Source organism: Rhinopithecus roxellana, chromosome 11 (genome assembly GCF_007565055.1).
Source record: "Rhinopithecus roxellana isolate Shanxi Qingling chromosome 11, ASM756505v1, whole genome shotgun sequence".
In the NCBI taxonomy this organism is placed as follows: Eukaryota; Metazoa; Chordata; class Mammalia; order Primates; family Cercopithecidae; genus Rhinopithecus; species Rhinopithecus roxellana.
This window is the reverse complement of record NC_044559.1, coordinates 137,966,668-137,987,583: the sequence shown is the minus strand read 5'-3', so window position 1 is coordinate 137,987,583 and position 20,916 is coordinate 137,966,668. Positions and strand designations below refer to the sequence as shown.

The following is a 20,916-nucleotide window of genomic DNA, read 5'->3' as shown; positions in this document are numbered from 1 at the left end:
ATGCACAACTTACAAATATTGGAAGTGAAAGAGGGGTATGGGTTATCACTACTGCTTTTGTGGACATTAAAAGGATAATATATTTACTATATTAAAAACTATATTCACAAATTCAATAACCTATATAAAATGGACAAATACCTTAAAAGACACAATATGCCAAAACTCACAAAAGAAAAAATAGATTACATGAGTACTCTTACATCTATAAAAGGAATTGAATAAATAGTTAATAACCCACCCCCACAATGGTTCCAGGCCCAAATGACTTTAGTGGTGAATTGTATCAAGCATTTAAAGGAGAAATTATACCAATTTTCCACAGACTTTTCAAGAAAATGGAAGTAGAGAGAACACTCCTGTAGACATAACATGAAATAAAAACAATATATCAATATCTCTAATGAACAAAGATTCAATAATCCTTCACAAAATACTAGACAATTGAATCTAACTATGTATTTATTCTAGGTATGCCAGTATGCAAGACTGGTTCAATATTAGAAAATTATCTGCAGAATTTCTCAAATCAGCAGGTTAAGGAAGAAAAATCATGTGACTGTATCAACTGATGTAGGAAAAGCTTATGGCAAAATCTATCACCCATCCATAATTTGAGAAACTCTCAGAAAACTAGGAATTGAGGTAAATTTTCTTAACTTGACAAAGAACATCTACAAAACCCCTAAAACTATCATACTTAATGACAAGAAATGGGATGCTTTTTCCCAAAAAACTAGGAGAAAGAAGAGTTTTTTTTTTTTTTCTTTCACCACTTGCAAAATGAAACCACCACTTTGGAAGACAGATGGACAATTTCTTATGCCCATAGTTGCTATACTATATGTTAAAAAAAAAAAAGTCTTACATATAATATAGCAATGTAGTTTTTTTGTTTGTTTTGAGATGGAGTCTTGCTCTGTCACCCAGGCTGGAGTGCAGTGGTGCAATAGAAGGATACTGCAACCTCCACCTCCTGAGTTCAAACAATTCTCCTGACTCAGCCTCCAGAGTAGCTGGGACTACAGGCACCCGCCACCATGCCTGCTATTTTTTTTTTTTTTTTTTTGTATTTTGTATTTTGTATTTTGTATTTTTTTTTTTTTTTTTTTTTGTATTTTACTAGAGACACCTGTTGATTTGGGAAATTTTACCATGTGGCACAGGCTGGTGTCCAACTCCTGAGCTCAGGCAATCTGACCACCTCGGCCTCCTGAAGTGCTAGGATTACAGGTGTGAGCCACCACACCTGGCTGCAAATGTGTTTTTAGGTGTTTATCCACCTTATTTGAAAACTCTGTCCACACCAAAACTGGCACATCAATATATATAGCAGCTTTGTTTATAATTCCCGAAACTGGAAGAAACCAAGAGGTCTCATAATTGATGAATGGAAAAAAACAAAAAACAAAAACACTGTGATACATCATATAAGGGAATATTACTTCCTAAAAAAGTAAATGATCTGGCAAAAGATTCAATGAGGAGGTTTAATAGGTGAAGCATGTGGGCATTATTTGGACCAATCAAAGTATTCTGTATGATACCATAACTGTGGAAACATGATACTATGCATTTGTTTGTTTGTTTGTTTGTTTTTGAGACGCAGTCTGCTCTGTCGCCCAGGCTGGAGAGCAGTGGCACGATTTTGGCTCACTGCAAGCTCTGCCTCCCGGGTTCACACCATTCTCCTACCTCAGCCTCCTGAGTAGCTGAGACTACAGGCACCTGCCACCATGCCCGGCTAATTTTGTTTTTGTATTTTTAGTAGAGACAGGGTTTCACCATGTAGCCAGGATGGTCTCAATCTCCTGACCTCGTGATCTGCCTGCCTCAGCCTCCCAAAGTGCTGGGATTACAGGCGCGAGCCACCGCGCCCAACCTGCATTTGTTAAAAAACAAAGAATCTCACAGCACAAAGAGTGTCACTTAATATATGCAAATTTTAAAACAACAACAACAACACAAACGTAGGATTTGTTCTGGGGATCCTGGGATGGAATGCAGAATGTGATAAAAAATCTAAAGTGCTACAAATGTATAAAGCCACTTCACTCTTTATAGGGAGTGGTAAAAATGTGCTGACATCAACATCTTAGAAAATGAATGGGCCTTCCTTGGTGGCTCACACCTGTAATCCCAGCACTTTGGGAGGCCAAGGAGGGCGGATCACCTGAGGCTGGGAGTTTGAGACCAGCCTGGCCAAAATGGTGAAGCCCCATCTCTACTAAAAACACAAAAATTAGCTGGACATGGTGGCGGGTGCCTGTAATCCCAGCTACTCAGGAGGCTGAGGCAGGAGAATCGCTTGAACCTGGGAGGCAGAGGTTGCAGTGAGCTGATATCATGCCACTGCACTCCAGCCTGGGCAAGAAGAGGAAAACTCCATCTCAAAAAAAACAAAAACAAAAACAAAAACAAAAAAAAAACAGAAAAAAAGAAAGAAAGAAAGAAAAGAAAATGCATGAAGACTGAAAGGAAGAGAAGCTGCAAACAACCCATGTGATCTGGTTGCTATAGCTGTTTCCTACAGGAAATGGGGGAGCGATTCTGATATTGATAGAGAATAAATGTATATTGGAACTAGACAGTTAAGCAAATGGATGACAAATGACAGGAGCCAGGTTTCTCACTATTAAAGTAGGAGGTTACATATAAGCAAGGGGAGAAGGCCAGAATGATCATGTGATAAAAGAATTGAGTCGTGGACATCAGTGTGAACTAACACACACATTACTTATATAAATATTGACAGTTATGTGTATATATACAGCTTTGCATACGCACATTTATTTCTTTGCTCTGTAAGCTAAGACGGTCTAGAACCGATTATATCCCAGCAGAAATGAGCATATCTAACACTCAAGTCTTCAGTTCTTGGGTTTTTGTCCACAGCCTGGGATCCAGGAGCTGGGCCCTGGAGCTAGGCATTGTGTAGCCTCCCGGGTGGTGTTGAGCCTCCATTCTCACCCTCCTGCAGCTGGGGACCCATCCCCTGACCTGGGCCCCCTGGAGGCAAGAACATGGTCACCCACTTTAATCACATGGTCCCTATCACATAATCAGAGAGCGCTGTGGGTTTTAACTCTGCAAGTTTGATGTGTAAAGAATTCGACATAGATATGATATAGTCACTAGAAGTCTTTTATTTATTTATTTATTTATTTATTTATTTATTTATTTATTTATTTATTCTCTGTTGCCCAGGCTTGGAGCGCAGGGGCACAAACAATCAAACAATAACCAAAATCCAGAAGACTGAAAAAGTCAAATGCTCTCAAGGATGTGGAGCAACAGGCCCTCTCATTCCTTGCTTGTGGCACAGTTTACTGTACCCACGAACTCCCGGGCCCAAGTGATCCTCCCACAATCAATCTTCCAAGTAGCTGGGGCCACAGGCATGCACCACCATGCCTGGCTGATTTGTTTTATTTTTGTAGAGATGAAGTTTCCCTTTGTTGTCTAAACTGGTCTCAAACTCCTGGGATCAAGTGATCCTCCTATCTCGGTCTCCCAAAGTGCTGTAAGTACAGGCATGAGGTCCTGCACCCAGCCTGGAAGTCTTTATGGATGAGTTCAATTTATCTGTTTCTCCCTCTGCTCTACTCAGCTAAGTTTCCCTCTCAGTCCAAGGGAGAGAACTGCAGCTCAGACCCATCCAGGATGGCTGCAGATTACCCAGCTGGTCAACGAGGAAGGGACCCTGAGGCCTGGCTGTGGGCGCTCTCAACAACCTTGAAGCCCTCTAAACCGGACCCACCATCCGTGCCTGTCAGAACTGTAGCCGCTACCTGCACTTGGAGCACAGGCAAACATGGCCAAGCAACCCCAAATTCCCCTATTCCCCTCTGGGCCCAGGCAGCGCTGACCAGAGACAGATGCCACTGCTGCGCTGAAGTCAGTCGGTCCACCCTTTATCTGCACCAGGGCAGGAACCTGCCGCTCAGCCTCATCCTGACGACTGCACAGTGCCCAGAGCCTGCAAACCAGCGCTCTGGGCGCGAGCCAAGGAAGAGCAGGGCCTAGAGTGGGAGGTCGTGTGCCACACGGCGACCCTTATACCGTCGGGCCCAGCCCTGCAGCCTCTACAGTGGACTCAGATGCAGCTGGCATTTGAAGGTGGCAGCAGCGGTGGCAACCCCAGAACCTGTCCGCGCCACCAACAGGCGAACCCCAGGGTCGGACACCGCCACTGCGCCTAAGTCAGGCAGTGGGACCTCAGCTGCAGGAGGGTGGGAACCTGCTGCAAAGCCTCATCGCAGCAGCTGTACAGGGCCCAGAGGTCGCGAGCCTGTGCTGCCAGCGCGAGCCAAGGAAGAGCAGAGCCCAGGGTGGAAGGGTGGTGTATTCGGCGACGCTCAGCGGTCTGGGCCCAGCCCTGTAGCCTCCACCGTGGGCTCAGCTGCAGCTGCCACCTGAACATGGCACGTGGTAGCAGAGGCTTCAACCCTGACCCTGCCAGCGCTACCAGCAGCGCGTATACTTGGGCCGGAAGTCTCTCGGGTGCCTAAATCGGAGGTGGGTCCCTGGCAGCAGGAGGGCGGGAACCGACGCTCAGTGCCACCCTGGAGGCTGCACGATGCCCAACGCCAGGGCCCAGCTCCTGGATTTTGGGTTGGGGGGGCCGGGGCGACTCTGTCAAGCGGGCCGTGTGGCAGGGCGCTCCCCACGTTCCACTCCAGGGAGCCCCGCCAGCCAGGCAACGCCTCAGTGGCAGGTGCCACCTGCACGCGGTGCCCAGCGAAGCGCAGCCAGGGCGGTTTCCCGCCTCATGTCTCTCCTAGGCCTGCCGAGCTGCGCATGCGCTGCTGCCTAACGACGCTGCTCAGCTGCCTAACGGTTCTACTCAGCTGCCTAACGGTTCTGCTCACCCAGTTTCTCCCGGGAGAGGCTGGAGTGTCCAAAAGCTTGGCCCAACCGCGATTTCTCCTGGTGTCAGGGCGGGTGCGGGGACCGAAGAAGGGCGAGGGCGAGCGGCGAGGACTGGGGAAGGGCCAGCAGCAGGAGGTGCAGGCTCTCTCTAACAGGTGGCCGCAGTCATGAAGAGACTCTCTGCTGCCTGTGTCAAGGGCGAGACGGGCCCGGAGCGCCCGAGCCCCTTCAGTCAGCTGGTCTACACCAAAAACGACTCTTACGTGATTCACCATGGGGATCTCAGGAAGATCCACAAAGCTGCCTCCCAGGGCCAAGCCTGGAAACTGGAGAGGATGATGAAGAAGACGACAATGGACCTCAACATAAAAGATGCAAAGAAGAGGTACCAGGCCCTGCCTGAGCCCGGGCTGCAGGAGAAGGTGGCGGCTGTGGGAGGATCGCCCCTTCAGAGTGGGGGCTGGGGGGCCTGGAGACAAGGGGAGCAGGTGGAGGAGTGGCGGGCGCCGGGGCGGCCGTCCTGGGCCCCGGGGTCTAGGCCTTCTTTCCAGGCAGGCCCCCCAGGCCTGGGATGGGGGCGCCCTGCAGGGCGGAGGGCCCAGGGCACCTTAAAATCAACCCCAAACTTTCTCTGCTTTCTCCTTCACTCCACTTCCTCTCACAGAGCACTGTTTAGAGAATTTTAAAGAGATTTAACTCACAAAATTAAGTACATACGGAGTTTTAATTTTAATATACAGGTTTTAAAAGATAATGTTAGATACATTATGAAATGGTGCATAATGAAATAATTCCCATAATATATTAACTTTTTGGCTAAAAATTTTGTGGATAAAGTCCAGTATCCATTTTGATATCAATAAATGTCTATATAAATATATTCTTTGCTGAGGGGCCTTAGAAGGAAACTTTGAGGTGGGAAGATGTTTTATGTTTTCGAATTTAAGAAGACTCATTTTTCTCAAGATGCGAGCTCTTTATCAGTTTTACATAAACGAAATAAAGTTATCAACGTTTTAACATTTTTAAAATTACACACGCTGTCTTTTACCATTGTGATGACATTTTTAAAATTTTGTAATGGAGTAGAAAAGTCTTGCCCTTCTAAATATCAAAATGTGCTATTAATTTGCACAAAATGGGCCACGGCAGGGCGCAGTGGCTCAAGCCTGTAATCCCAGCACTTTGGGAGACCAAGGTGGGCAGATCACGAGGTCAGGAGATCGAGACCATCCTGGCTAACAGGGTCTCTACTGAAAATACAAAAAGGTAGCCGGGCGTGGTGGCGGGCGCCTGTAGTCCCAGCTACTCGGGAGGCTGAGGCAGGAGAATGGCGTGAACCCAGGAGGCGGAGCTTGCAGTGAGCTGAGAGAGCGCCACTGCACTCCAGCCTGGGGGACAGAGCGAGACTCCGTCTCAAAAAATAAAATAAAATAAATAAATAAATAAATAAAATTTAAAAAAAAAAAAAAAAAGCCTGGCGCAGTGGCTAACGCCCTTAGTCCCAGAATCCCAGTACTTCGGGTGGCCGAGGCCAGTGGATCACCTGAGGTCAGGAGTTCAAGACTAGCCTGGCCAATATGGTGAAACCCCAACTCTACAAAAATACAAAAATTAGCCAGGCACGATGTCAGGTGCCTGTAATCCCAGCTACTCGGGAGGCTGAGGCGGAGGCGAGAGAATCGCTTGAAACTGGGAGGCGGAGGTTGCAGTGAGCCGAGATCCTACCACTACACTCCAGCCTGGGCAATAGAGTGAGACTGTCTCAAAAATAAATAAATAAATAAATAAATAAATAAATAAATAAATAAATCACAAATTGTTTGATAACAGCTGAAAAGACAGGTAAATGAATACAGCAGAATAGAAAATCCAGAAACACTTAAATATCTAAGAATTTAGAGCTTGATAATGCTTACACTTTATACTAATAGGAAAAGAATTAGTTTCATAATGGAAATGCCTACTTTTTTGGAGAAAACTAGTACTTTTATGCCACAAATTAAGTTTCCGACGGAATATAGATTAAAAAATTTTAATATAAAAATGATAAAAAGCACCAGAAGAAAACATAAATGCCTATTTACACAGGTACATTTTTATGTTGACAACACCTTTCTAAGAAGCTCAGAAGCAAGAAGTCTGAAGGATAATTAAACAAAACAAAATTAAATTAACCTGTAATGAGAAAAAAACAAAAGGCAGCATACTTACTACACATGTATGTGCGTGTGTGTCTGCATGTTAGATTTAAAAATTGTCATTTTGTAGATAATTCACTTAAATCAACATAAAACTCTAATTTAAAATTGGGCAATTTTAATTAGAGCTCTAAATTGCAGATCTAAAAAAAGTACTTTGCCTCTAATTTAAAATTGGGCAAAGTACTTTCTTAAGATCTGTAAGTGACCTATGCACACAGGAAACAATATTTAGTGTTTCTGGTTAGAGAAGGCATTTAAGTTAAAAGAGGAATCAAATACTGTTTTCTATCTACAAAGTTTGTGAGGATAAAAAGCAGTAATATTTATACTGCTGTTTAAAGTTTAAATTGCAGATAACTTTTCAAATAGACAATTTGGTGGTAAATACCATATTATTAAGAATAATTCATATAACGACTTTTATAAATATATTTCATTGAATTTACAGTATAGGATAATATGTGACCACTGAAGGTAGAAATATATACAGAATAGGTGACATTTGAAAATGTGTTTTGGTGTATCAAGTGAGGGGAAAGTTCAGTTTGATTATACATACACACAGACTAAAGTCTTGTGTTATCTGAAATTACGTATGAAATATAAAATTTGTTATTTGAGGGCATTTGTTTTAATAGAAAATGTTTTTCCTTTTTATTATCTTTGATTTCCACATTGAGCATGTACAATGCTATTAGAAAAAGTTTATTATTAATGAAATAATTTTTGGGAAGAGCAGGAATATGAATTTTGCACCAATAAAAGTAATTTCTCACTTTCCATATTTTATTATTTTTTGTGGATTAGTATATTCTGTGAACTTTTAGCATCTTCAAAAGGCAATCTTTTTACCTGTGCTTGTTGATTTACATATTTTATTAGGCATGTATTTTTATTATATACAGATTTATTACATATATGTCAATAATTATAGATTAATTAGTGTAGTTTTATTATTAAGAAATAAAATAGTAAATATAAGTGCTTTATAGCAGTTTTTTTAAGGTATTGAACTTCTCAACTGTATTTATCCTTTTACTCACTTTATCACATGTAAGCTGAATGCCTATTATGTAGAAGATATATTAACTTTTAAGACCCTTTCATCCTTAAAAGTTTCACATTTACCTGCTCAGCCTGAGCAAAGTGAGAGATTTAAAGTTGGGTTACTAGGACTGAATCTCAATTGAAGCTTTTCCTCTCATCTTTCAAACAAAAACAATTCTGAAGTGAGAAACTAGTAAAAGATAACTATCAACCACTATTTTTGAAATTTATAACAGCTTTAAATAGTAATATTAATCATTGGAAATACCTAATTTACATGCATTCTATAAATCTAAATATGAATTTACATACATTCTGTAAATCTAAATACAAAATAAAATGAGCCATACCTACTTGAATCCCATTTTCTTTGGCTTGAAGTTTTAAAAATATTAAAGAAGTACTTTGTTTTAACAGTTTGCTGTTTTTATTTCAACTCTCCTTTTGTGTATACTCTTAAAAGCTAAAATCTCTTTAAGTGTTAATCCTGTGACTAGGACTGCCATCATCCTGTTGTATATACCATATTCCACTTCATGGACGGTGCCATGGATTGTGTGATGCCTGCTTATTTATGTACCAATGAAAGATTGTTTACATTTCTACAAAATATACTTGTAATAAATAATGAATTGTAAGTGGCATTTCAATGTCAGAGATGTTAAAATATGAGACATAGAGTACTTAGAATCATTAAAATACATTGTTATCTCTAACCTTTAAAACATACCACAAAGTAGGCATAATTGTACCATTTTACTTAAAATGTTGTCCTTGTTAAGTAGTAGAAATAATTACAATATCTAACAATTACTGAGCTGTTACATGTGCTAGGAATTCTTCAAAATACTTTGCATAGATTCTCATGAGGCATCACAGTGATGTCCTGCAAGATAACTGCTGTATTCATCTTCACTTTATTGACAAGAAAATTGAGGCACAGAAAGGATAAGCGATAGCTGGAAGGTGAAAGACTTTAAAGTAATATTCAAGCCCAAGTTGAACTGAATCCAAAGGCCAAGTTTTTTCTATTCAAATAGGCCACTCTTTCATTAATGTAGTGAGTAATAAGAGCGAATGAGTGTTGTACTTTCTTCAGGAGAATATTAAATATTTGTTTTGAGGGCAGAGGAAGAGCATGGTATTTAATGTTGACAATTACATAAATCATTGTATGTTTTGAGACAGTGGACTAAACTTTCCTAAAAAGTCCTCTCACTCTCATAGGACTGCTCTACACTGGGCCTGTTTCAATGGCCATGCGGAAGTAGTAACACTTCTGGTAGATAGAAAGTGCCAGCTTGATGTCCTTGATGGAGAAAACAGGACACCTCTGATGAAGGTAAATAGTAGCCAGTTCTTTCAGCAGGAGATGGATTTGGTTTAAATACATAGAATAAAAATGAATTTATCTCATTGAAATATAACTAGTTTGTGAAAACTGTGGAATATTTATTTATATTTCTTGTAATTTATGATTTACTTCTTGCTTTAATACTAACAGGCTCTGCAATGCCAGAGGGAGGCTTGTGCAAATATTCTCATAGATTCTGGTGCTGATCCAAATATTGTAGATGTGTATGGCAACACGGCTGTCCATTATGCTGTTTACAGTGAGAATTTGTCAGTGGTGGTAAAATTGCTGTCCTGTGGTGCAGACATCGAAGTGAAGAACAAGGTCGACATTAACTCCATTTGTTTTAACATTAACATATGTAAATTATTTTATATTTGGAAGCTCAAATATTCCCATTTTTCTATGAAAATAGTTTGACAGAACTTAAATGTCTCAGATTTTACTTTAAATATTAATATTTTATAAGAACTATTAAAGAGTATGGCTTTTCTGTGCATTTATGATAAATATTTGAATTTGTTAAAGGTAAAACTTTTTCAAATATTCTTTCCCGCTCAAGTTTTCTTTTCTTCTTTCCAGTTAGTGTAAAACTACAGGAAAGTAAAATTTGTCTGCATAAACTGAGTCAACAAGTAAAATTTAGGAGACATGCAGAAATCTGGATTTCCTCGTAAAGGATTGAATCTGGTGTCTCTTGAGCCCATATGACTGTTTGGTATGCTATGAAGACGTTCTAGCTTTATACAAATCATACGTTTCCAGTTTGCTACTGTGCCCACCTAGTTACATCACTTACTCAGCTTACCTCTTTTGCCTATGTAAATATTTCAGTTATCAATTCCTCTCTTATAGTATATTTTGGTAAACATTTCAAGTTATTGAAGACAGTTTATAGGTGTTTATAATATATAGTTTATATTTTACATTAATTCATTAATAATGGGGTTGTCTTCTAGAATTTAGAAGATTTTTTAAACAATAATTTTTCTTCATATAAACCATAAATAATCATCTTTCATTAGAATGCCTTTAAGCCTTTTCAGATTAATCATGGTTATATTTGAATAGATTATGCATATTGCAGAAAATATGTCTTTCTCCACAGTATTGCCCCTTAAAATTCAAGTGATTTAGTGGCTTCTATTTTGCTAATCCATATACATGAGTTAGAACTTTCATTAATAAGTCATTTTATTCATATTTCTGATATTTTGCCAAAAACTAAGTAGCAATTACAATAGAAACCAGAATAAAAATGGATTATTGCATTTTAAGAAGTAGATATGCATTAAGATCCTAGGAGTATCATTATAATTGAGAATAAGCTTTTATACTGAATTTCTTTTTTTTTTTTTTTTTTTTTTTGAGGCAGAGCCTCGCTCTGTCACCAGGCTGAAGTGCAGTGGCATGATCTCGGCTCACTGCAACCTCTGCCTCCCTGGTTCAAGTGATTCTCCTGCTTCAGCCTCCCGAGTAGCGGTGACAGCAGGCACATGCCACCACGCCCAGCTAATTTTTTTGTATTTTTAGTACAGATGGGGTTTCACCATGTTGACCAGGATGGTCTCCATCTCCTGATCTTGTGATCTGCCCACCTTGGCCTCTCAAAGTGCTGGGATTACAGGTGTGAACCACCTCGCCTGGCCTTTTATACTGAATTTCTAATAGCTGAGATAAAATCCTATTGTCTGGTAATAGGATAAAACCCATGGACCATAAATTTGTTTGAGTTCTTTGTAGGTTCTGGATAATTGGCCCTTTGTCAGATGAGTAGATTGCAAAAATTTTCTCCCATTCTGCAGGCTGCCTGTTCACTCTGATGGTAGTTTCTTTTGCTTTGCAGAAGCTCTTTAGTTTAATTAGATCCCATTTGTCAATTATGGCTTTTGTTGCCATTGCTTTTGGTGTTTTAGACATGAAGTCCTTGCCCATGCCTATGTCCTGAATGGTAAGTGGGCAAAGGATATGAACAGACATTTCTCAAAAGAAGACATGCATACAGCCAACAGGCACATGAAAAATGCTCATCATCACTGGCCATCAGAGAAATGCAAATCAAAACCACAATGAGATACCATCTCACACCAGTTAGAATGGCAATCATTAAAAAGTCAGGAAACAACAGGTGCTGGAGAGGATGTGGAGAAATAGGAACACTTTTACACTGTTGGTGGGCTTGTAAACTGGTTCAACCATTGTGGAAAACAGTATGGTGATTCCTCAAGGATCTAGAACTAGAAGTACCATATGACCCAGCCATCCCATTACTGGGTATATACCCAAAGGATTACAAATCATGCTGCTGTAAAGACACATGCACACGTATGTTTATTGTGGCACTATTCACAATAGCAAAGTCTTGGAATCAACTCAAATGTCCATCAATGACAGACTGGATTAAGAAAATGTGGCACATACACGCCACGGAATACTATGCAGCAATAAAAAACGATGAGTTCATGTCCTTTGTAGGGACATGGATGCAGCTGGAAACCATCATTCTCAGCAAACTATCGCAAGAACAGAAAACCAAACACCGCATGTTCTCACTCACAGGTGGGAATTGAACAATGAGATCACTTGGACTCTGGAAGGGGAATATCACACACCAGGGCCTATTATGGGGAGGGGGAAGAGGGAGGGATGGCATTGGGAGTTATACCTGATGTAAATGATGAGTTGATGGGTGCTGACGAGTTGATGGGTGCAGCACACCAACATGGCACAAGTATAGATATGTAACAAACCTGCACATTGTGCACAGGTACCCTAGAACTTAAAGTATAATAAAAGAAAAAAAACATGGACAATTTAATAATAAGCAATCAAAGTTCATTTGAAGTCAATCTCTTTCAATTTAGAGCCACTTCCTTAGTGACCCATTTAGAGCAGGAGTGCCTGACATTGACATCTGGGATCTTGGGATCATTGATAGAAGAGAATCAAGTGAGTTTGTATCACCCAGAGGAAACCTCCATTTTTGGGGGGAAGCTTTCAGAACTGCATCCCTGAAATTCTAATTTGTCAAATGTTAATGTTTGCCACAAAAATACATTGTCAAATAAGGATTAGGCAAAGTTCAATTCATTTCTTGAATAATGAACATTTAATTCACAGTTTTATAACATTTCTTGAACATAGACAATGGTGGAATCTGTTGGGGTACAGTGCTTCTGGTAAGGTAAATATTCTTTGGAATACAGTTGAAGAAATACTGCTCTAGAGATAATAATTTAGATTACTAATTTTGTAAAAAACGAAGTATTTACTACTATGTCTTAGGGTTTAAAGATATAGAGATAAAAGATACAGCCCCTGCCCTCAAGAAGCTCTTGATTTACATAGGAAACAATAAAATCATTACAAAATAATGATTTTTGGAGATAACCAGAGTTAATGTGGTGATGCAGAGGCTGAATGTTTACAAGTGAAGGTGCAGTGCATGGGAAAGCACAGAAAAGTGACAAAGAAGGGATTGCTATTGGTTTACTTTCTATTGTTTAAGTTCATAGGGTATTACATAAAGTATTCGGTTCAGCTGAGAAATATGTAATTTCATGAATTATAAATGGTTTTTGCTGTTTTACAGGCTGGCCACACACCACTTTTACTGGCCATAAGGAAAAGAAGTGAGCAAATTGTGGAATTTTTACTGACAAAAAATGCAAATGCAAATGCAGTTGATAAGTTTAAATGGTATAGTAGTTTTTTTTATTAAAAAACACTTGAGTAGTGTGCTAGAGTAATAACACTCGAGTCAGAAATATTAAATTAATAACATTTACTTAAAATTACTAGATCATAGAGAAAAATACCAACACAAATTATCAGTTAAGAAGAAAAGCAATTATTTGGGCTGATCAACATAAAGAACAGTATATAGTAGGATTTATCTTCTTTTATTATATTGACTGATTCTTATTTGTAATCTGATGTTTTTGGTTGCATTATCTTCTACTAGCTAAAGTGGTTCTGTATTAGTGTTAAGAAGTATGAATTTTTAGTTTACTTTATAATTCAATATTGAACTATTAGCCCCTTTATTGTATTTTTCTAACTTCTGTTTTTCATACACTTTTTAAAAAATGCAATATTTGCTGGGCATGGTAGCTGTAGCCTGTTATCCCAGCACTTTGGGAGGCCAAGGTGGGTGGATCACTTGAGGCCAGGTGTTCAAGACCAGCCTAGCCAACATGGTAAAATCCCATCTCTACAAAAAATATAAAAATTAGCCAGGCATGGTGGTACATACCTGTAGTCCCAGCTACTTAGGACAGTATTATTCCTAATATTGTTTTAAGCCTTCAGATTGCTCTCACTTGTCTGACTTCTAGCTAATTTTGAAGTACAAAATATTATATCAGACTAAGGAAGAAATAGATAATTCTTCACTTAAAACTTTGCCTCTTTTAGATTAGTGAACAGAGCATATTTTCCTGCCCCTCAGTGGACTTTATGTTAGCTATTTCTACTATGCCACATCCCAGTGGGACACGAGTCTTTTTGCCCCTTCCTTTTAACCTTGGTGGTGATTTACAGGGATAAACACTTGAGCACTCAAGATATTTAACGTTTGTTAATACATGTAGATGGTTAATTCTATCCTGACAGGCACATATTAAACTGGTTCTGTTCCTAATAATGAAGTTATCTCTGTTATTTTAGCACAGCCCTAATGCTTGCAGTATGTCATGGATCATCAGAGATAGTCTGCATGCTTCTTCAGCAAAATGTTGACATCTGTGCTGAAGATACGTGTGGAATGACTGCAGAACGTTATGCTGTTGCTTGTGGATTTAATCTGTAAGTGTTTACATTTAAAGGCTAGGTGAGATTGTATAGTTTGTTTCAGGTAGTTTTTGAATGACAGTGAGTTAGTTCACTTCATCAGCCAGAAACTAGGCAAAAAAAGCTAGGCTAATTAGAAGGAGTAATGGCTCCAGGATTCTTTATTTTAGGGCTTTAGGGATGCTAATGTTGGCTACTTGATTTGAAGTATAACCCCTATGCATGGGATAAACATAATGTCACAATTTTGATTTTTCTAATTAGTTATTTGGGTCTTGAAATATTCACTTTAAGCAGACAACCTGATAGTGTCCCCTGGGGCTGTCTTTAATTCTTGAATTTTCTAAAAGAATCTGAACCTAAGTCCAAGGAAGACATTCCTTTTGTACAAGTCAGAAGGATGTGGGGGGAAATGGCCATTCTCTTCATTTTGTTGTTTCCATTGATTCTGTTGCTGCATCGTTGCCACTGAAACTGCTCCTGCAATCTGATAATGATTGACCTTTGTGACCAGGATGCCCTTAGTAATACAGATCCCTCAGTCTTCATGGTGTAGACTTCAAAGTTATTACACTTTTGTAAAAATTCACATACATATTCTCAGCCACTATTTCCAAAGTACCAGCACCCCACTCTGGTAGCTAGAACTTTTGGCTTTAGTGACACACATAGTGAGCAAATTGACCCTTCTCACACTCAAAACCTGATGTGAAACCCACATCTTAGCCTGAACATGGCCTAGACCTTCATTGTAAGTTATCCTTTGAGTGGCTTTTTCTATATTCTCTAGCTAATATTAGTAGTAGTTTGAAACCATAAGTCTGGTTGAAATAATGTTACAGGAAGAAATTGGAGATCCATTTTGTCTTTGTTACCAGATCTATGTCCCTGGCCCTTTATATACCATTTCATAGGTAGTGGAAGGTCTCATCTTACTCTGTAAGATCCCATGTCATCTTTCCCAAGTTGTAGTGTGTTCCAACTTGTGGTTGTCCCCTCGAGTTATTCTTTTCTCCTAAAAGTAAAAATCTTCCATGCTACTTGCATCTCTACCTCAAGTTTTTAAAATATTTTCAAATTCTGCATCACCATGAAGCCATTCAATAGACTTCACTAAATCTCAAGTAAGTTGGTTAGGTTTAACAGAGCTAAGCCTCATCCGTGACTGTTCAGTCTTCACGTATAAAGGTAAGGATTTGTGCTGGCTTCAGTGGTACAAATGGTAAAATTGAAACAATGTTGAGAAGGTAGCATGGTCCCTGCACAAGGATGACATACAAATCTGTGAAGTGTTGCATATTTCTTGCAGTCCCCAAAAGGACATTTTGCTACTTTCTAACTAGCTCCAAGGAAATGGTGTGAGTCAAAGCAAAATGGGTGACACCCAATATTGCAATTGTGATTTTCATACAAAAAATTATTTATGTAAGGTGATCTATGAAATGAGATGGTGGTAACACATAGGGTCTTATGTGCAATATTTTGTAAGTAGGGATCTCAGAAATGAGAAAATACCAACTTGCATCTTCTTTGTGGAACTTACAAAAAATAAAGGTGGGATTTTGTCTTCCACAGCAGCTGGAAATGAACATGGTGACTAAGCATCATTCTAACAAAGATTTGTTGGTTCAGAGTTTAAGGAGGTGGATTAAGAGTAGTAGTAGTCCAAGCCAGATGCTGACATCTATTAGTTTTCTGCCCTTGGTGTGACTAATGAGCTCAGTAATAGAGGATAATTAGGTTATCTGATTTAATGATTTAACATATTTATAAATAAGTTTCATTACAGAATATAAAATAGCTTAGATGCTCTGAATTACAAGCCACAAATGATAGAACATCTAATATCCAGAAGTAGGAATTAATAACAGAAAACTGCAACATTTGAATATTATAATCTATGAAAAAACACGTTTGTGGTTTTTTTTTTTTTTTTTTTTTGTAATTTATTTATGTTTTGTAGAGACAGGGTCTCCCTATGTTGCCCAGCTGTTCTTGAACTTCTGGACTCAAGCAATCCTCCTGTCTCAACGTCCAAAAGTGTTTGCATCACAAGCATGAGCCACTGCAGCAGGCCAATATATTGGGTTTTATTGGGATTTTTAAAATAGTTTCAGCAATAAGGTTCAAGAACAAATTATTTTTTTGCTCTACTATTTCTTTGAGCATTTTAAAAATGTTATCTTGTTAAATCTTTATAATAACCTAGGGAAATAAGGCCCTAAAATCCTCATTTTTAGAAGACATTGAGTCTAAGAGAAGCAACTTGTTCAAGAAAAATACCTGTTGGTAGCCATGCTAGGACTTATTCTGAATTAAAGACATTTTCCATATGTCAAACTAACTCTAGTTAATTTACTGAGTTATACTGCCCTCAATTCATGAATGTTTTATCTTTCTTTCTTCTTTAATTAGAAGCTTAATAAGTTCATAGAGCTTACAAACTTAAAGTCTATGGAAAAAGTAAGTGTTCTGATGTTAGCTCTAATATTGTCCGAAATACTCTAAGAACTTATGAATTTGATAATTTTTTTATAGCAATGTTAAAATAGTAACTTCATTTATTTCATTTTTATACATAGCATTCATCAACAACTTTTGGAATATAAACAAAAGATATCTAAAAATTCTCAAAATAGCAATCCAGGTAAGACATCTGATAGTAAACTACTCTTGGTGGTGTTACCATAAGATTATAGGAGTGTTGATCACAAAATAGCTATTAAAAAAGCAATCTGTAAATAGCATGTGTTTACATATATATATATATATATATACCTATATGTAAGTGTTTGCATATATAGACATAGCTTTGATTTAATTTTTTAGTTTATAATTCAGAATTAGTTAAGAATTTAGTTGTGGGTAGTTTATAATCTCATAAATATTATCTGAAAAATATTTAATTGCAGTCCCTAATATCCTATATAATACTTTTGTATAAATAAGTAAAACAGTTTTTAAGTTTGCATATTGTATGTTTCCTCAACTGTTATAACAACTTAGGCTTGTTATAAAATGTATAATCCGTGGTGTGATTGATGAGCTTAGCAATAGGGGATTATCAGCTTATCCAATTTAATGAATTAATATATTTATAAATACTGTTACAAATTATAAAATACCTTAGATGCCTTGAATTACAAGCCACAAATAACAGAACATCTAATAATGAAAAGTAGGAATTAATAATAGAAAACTGCAACATTTGAATATTATAACCTATAAGGAAACACAGTTTATTTATTTGTTTGTTTGTTTCTTTATTAGAGAGACATGGTCTCCTTATGTTGCCCAGGCTGGTCTTGAACTTCTAGGGTTTATTTACTTTTTACAATAAATGATTTGCATTTAGAAAATTAGAATTAATTATAGTTGAGTCTTGAGCAACATGAGAGTTAGGGTGCTGATCCCCCCATGAAGCTGAAAATCTGCTTTATATGAAAATCTGTTTCTTTTGACTCCTCCAAAACTCTACTAATATTCTACTGTTGACCTGGAGCCTGAAAAAAGGTGAAAGCATAAGCAATTAACACACAGCTTCTATTTTATATGTATATATACTGTATTCTTAGAATAAAGTGAGCTGGAGAAAAGAAACTGTTATAAAGAGGAATAAATATATTCACTATTTATTAGATGGAAGTGAATTATTATACATAAAGGACTTCATTCTCATTGCCTTCACGTTGAGTAGGCTGATAAGGAGGAGGCAGAGGAGAGATTTGTCTTGCTACCTTGCAGTGGCAAAGGAAAAGAAAAATCTGTCTATTAGTGGGCTCCTAGACTGAAAACCCTTATTCAAGGATCAACTGTGTGACATAGTGACTTGTGTCACTAAAAAAGTAACTATCGCTGGCCGGGCGCGGTGGCTCAAGCCTGTAATCCCAGCACTTTGGGAGGCCGAGGCGGGCGGATCACAAGGTCAGGAGATCGAGACCATCCTGGCTGACACGGTGAAACCCCGTCTCTACTAAAAAATACAAAAAACTAGCCGGGCGAGGTGGCGGGCGCCTGTAGTCCCAGCTACTCGGGAGGCTGAGGCAGGAGAATGGCGTAAACACAGGAAGCAGAGCTTGCAGTGAGCCGAGATCGTGCCACTGCACTCCAGCCTGGGCGACAGAGCGAGACTCCGTCTCAAAAAAAAAAAGTAACTATCTTTAGAATTTGGAACTCAATAATACTTTTCTTGCACCATAAATGAATGTCAATAAGAATTAACATAACTTAGCCATGGTGCGTCAGTACCAATAGGAGATTGTTTTTCAAAGATACCTACTGAGTGCAGAAGTCAGAAAAGCAATTCTTTGTTGAGAAGCGCAGGTTATGTTACATAGTTTGTACCAACAAGGTCTCACAATTATCAACTTCATTCCCTCTAAGTTGAAACCAAATAAGATATATTTACTTCATTAGAACAAGATGTGTTGTTCTATCAGCTGGATAATTAGTGTGTTAATAGTAATTTTGTTACAACAAGATACTCTGTTCCTACTAGCCAAAATATTATCATTGTAAATATTCAAATAGCTCAACTCTAGGCTCAACAAATTATAATAAAAGTGGAAAAAATTTACACAATAACAAAAGTGCTACTATGATACCTAAATGTAACACAATATATTGTACAATATGAACTGTATGAGCACATTATATATGTTATAAATATATAATAAATTATTCTATATTTATCAAAGGACTTCTATAAGTTAGATTTTTGCAAGCTGCAGGAGACCAAGATGGAATACACATAGTCTGGGTCTTTAAGGTGCTCATAAAACAGTAGAACTGTCTCTATTGAATTTCTGCATTTTTCCAACAGAATTTCCTAAATATGTTCTTTATTCGTTTATCTACTTGTCCACTTAACAGATAACTGTCAGTTATCTTTAAGGTACTAAGCATCTTTCTTGTTATTATCATTGTCATTTTTTATTATTTACTACTTTATTAAGATATTAAGCATTTTTCTTGTTATTATCTTTTTTATTATTTACTACTTTATTTGGTGCTTACTCTGTGCCAGAACCCCTTTGGGAGCTTATAATTATCACTTATTATATCGTTACCATATTCAGTATGTGTCAGACATTTTATATCCAACATGAAGAATTAAAGCTTTAAAAAGTCTGGTAGTGTCCAGGAGCGGTGGCTCACTCCTGTAATCCTAGAACTTTGGGAGGCCAAGTCGGACGGATTGCTTGAGCTCAGGAGTTTGGGACCACCCTGACTAACATGGTGAAATCCCATCTCTACTAAATTCAAAAAATTATCTGGGCCTGGGTGACATGCATATGTAATCCCAGCTACATGGGAGGCTGAGGTAGGAGAATCTTGTGAACCCAGGAGGTGGATATTGCAGTGATCTGCTGAGATCGTGCCACTGCACTCCAGCTTGGACGACAGAGTGAGACTCTGTCTCAAAAAAAAAAAAAAAAAAAAAAGGAGAATTAACAAAAGTTTGGTAGTATTTAAGGAAGGCAAGCTGAATGAGTAGAAGTTTGCCAGGTAAAGCGTCAGAAGGATGTTATTTAGCAGAAGGAAAATTTATCCAGACTGTGTGTTTGGCAGAAGGAACATCTGAAGGAACACCTGAGGAGGCTACACCCTTGGCGGAAAGAACACCTGGCAAGGCTGAAGGCTCGGTGGAAGGAACACCTGATGAATAGGATACAGTAAATTCCTCTTCAAAGATTTTAGCCTGTAAACATCCTTTAAAATTGAAGAGGGGGAAGATTAAGTACAATGAGTTCTGAGTTCCCCTTCAAAGAACAAATATGTCAGTATGTTCAGCTTCTCTGTTCTTTGTTCTCCATTTTAAAGTTTAACTTCCTTGTTCTTTATGCTTCCTTGCCCCTAGTTTCATTAAACAACCCCCTTCTAGCCTCTAACACCTGCTCTGTCTTTAGTCATTCTTAGTCACCTGCTCTGTCCTTAGTCATCCTTAGATACCTGCTCTATAACTGTCTTTCCCTCTGAAACTACTCACCTGGCCACTCCAGCTCATACCCCTGCCCTCTTTGAAACAGCCAGTCTGAATTAGCTTAGCGTGTGCAGTCCAACCCTATCCAGTACAGGAAATACACAACAGTAGGGACTAGCTGCATTAGGAATAAGAACCCTTTCCCCTCCCTTGTCCGGTGTGATCTTGCCCATTACTCCATCTGAAAGACCACTCTTCTATAGAAGTAAATTTGCCTTACAAAACTTGTTGTCAGAGTGCTGACTCTTCTTTGCGGCACCAAAAATTTATTTTCCACAAATTTGGGGGCCCACCCAGCATTCCCATTCTCCTCTGGGGAAGGGTCCAGTCCTCTCCCATGAAGAGGCGCACCCCGCTGCCTCGTTGCAGTGGCCATAAAGGTAAGGAATTGAGACTCCCCTGGTGCAATTAATAAACCTGGGCTCTCAGCAACATGGAAAGAAACAGGCCAGCAACTTGGGGGAAAGGATCTTCACATACCGTGGCGACCAGGTAACTGTGCACAGACTGAGGTAAGAAACGTTGCAGGGGTGACAAAGTGTTTCCTTGGTGGTCACAATATTCTGGAGGTTAAAAGTGTGTGTGAATGATCACAAGTACTACTGCTTGTGGTGCTGTTTGTGTGGATGATACTAGGCATTACTGCTATAAGGAGTGAGTGGGTC

The 20,916-nt window shown here is 38.8% G+C and overlaps 1 protein-coding gene and 1 non-coding gene across 3 annotated transcripts; both read left to right on the top strand.

Moving 5' to 3' along the window:
• Nucleotides 1-4,801: 4,801 nt before the first annotated feature.
• On the top strand, nt 4,802-20,469 carry ANKRD30BL (ankyrin repeat domain 30B like). 2 transcript variants are annotated; one of them, XR_749144.2, is made up of 7 exons: nt 4,808-5,257; nt 9,351-9,465; nt 9,628-9,801; nt 13,070-13,176; nt 14,146-14,308; nt 16,851-16,915; nt 19,840-20,159. XR_749144.2 is itself a non-coding variant. In XM_030941074.1 (6 exons), exons 1-6 carry the CDS (start codon nt 5,040-5,042, stop codon nt 19,935-19,937), a joined length of 777 nt encoding a protein of 258 aa, XP_030796934.1. In that variant the 5' UTR covers nt 4,802-5,039; the 3' UTR covers nt 19,938-20,469. The 2 variants fall into 2 exon arrangements, 1 of the variants encoding a protein (XP_030796934.1); XM_030941074.1 differs by lacking the exon at nt 14,146-14,308 and having other exon boundaries at nt 4,802-5,257; nt 19,840-20,469.
• Nucleotides 15,467-15,572, top strand: LOC115900533. Its single transcript, XR_004060217.1, has one exon. It is a non-coding gene; the product is annotated as a U6 spliceosomal RNA (small nuclear RNA).
• Nucleotides 20,470-20,916: the final 447 nt, after the last annotated feature.

Excerpts from the sequence above, each read along its gene's own strand:
- ANKRD30BL (XM_030941074.1), top strand. The coding sequence starts at position 5,040 with ATGAAGAGACTCTCTGCTGCCTGTGTCAAGGGCGAGACGGGCCCGGAG. Across the intron at positions 9,466-9,627 it reads ACAGGACACCTCTGATGAAG|GCTCTGCAATGCCAGAGGGA; the intron begins GTAAATAGTAGC and ends TAATACTAACAG. Across the intron at positions 13,177-16,850 it reads GCAGTTGATAAGTTTAAATG|CATTCATCAACAACTTTTGG; the intron begins GTATAGTAGTTT and ends TTTTATACATAG.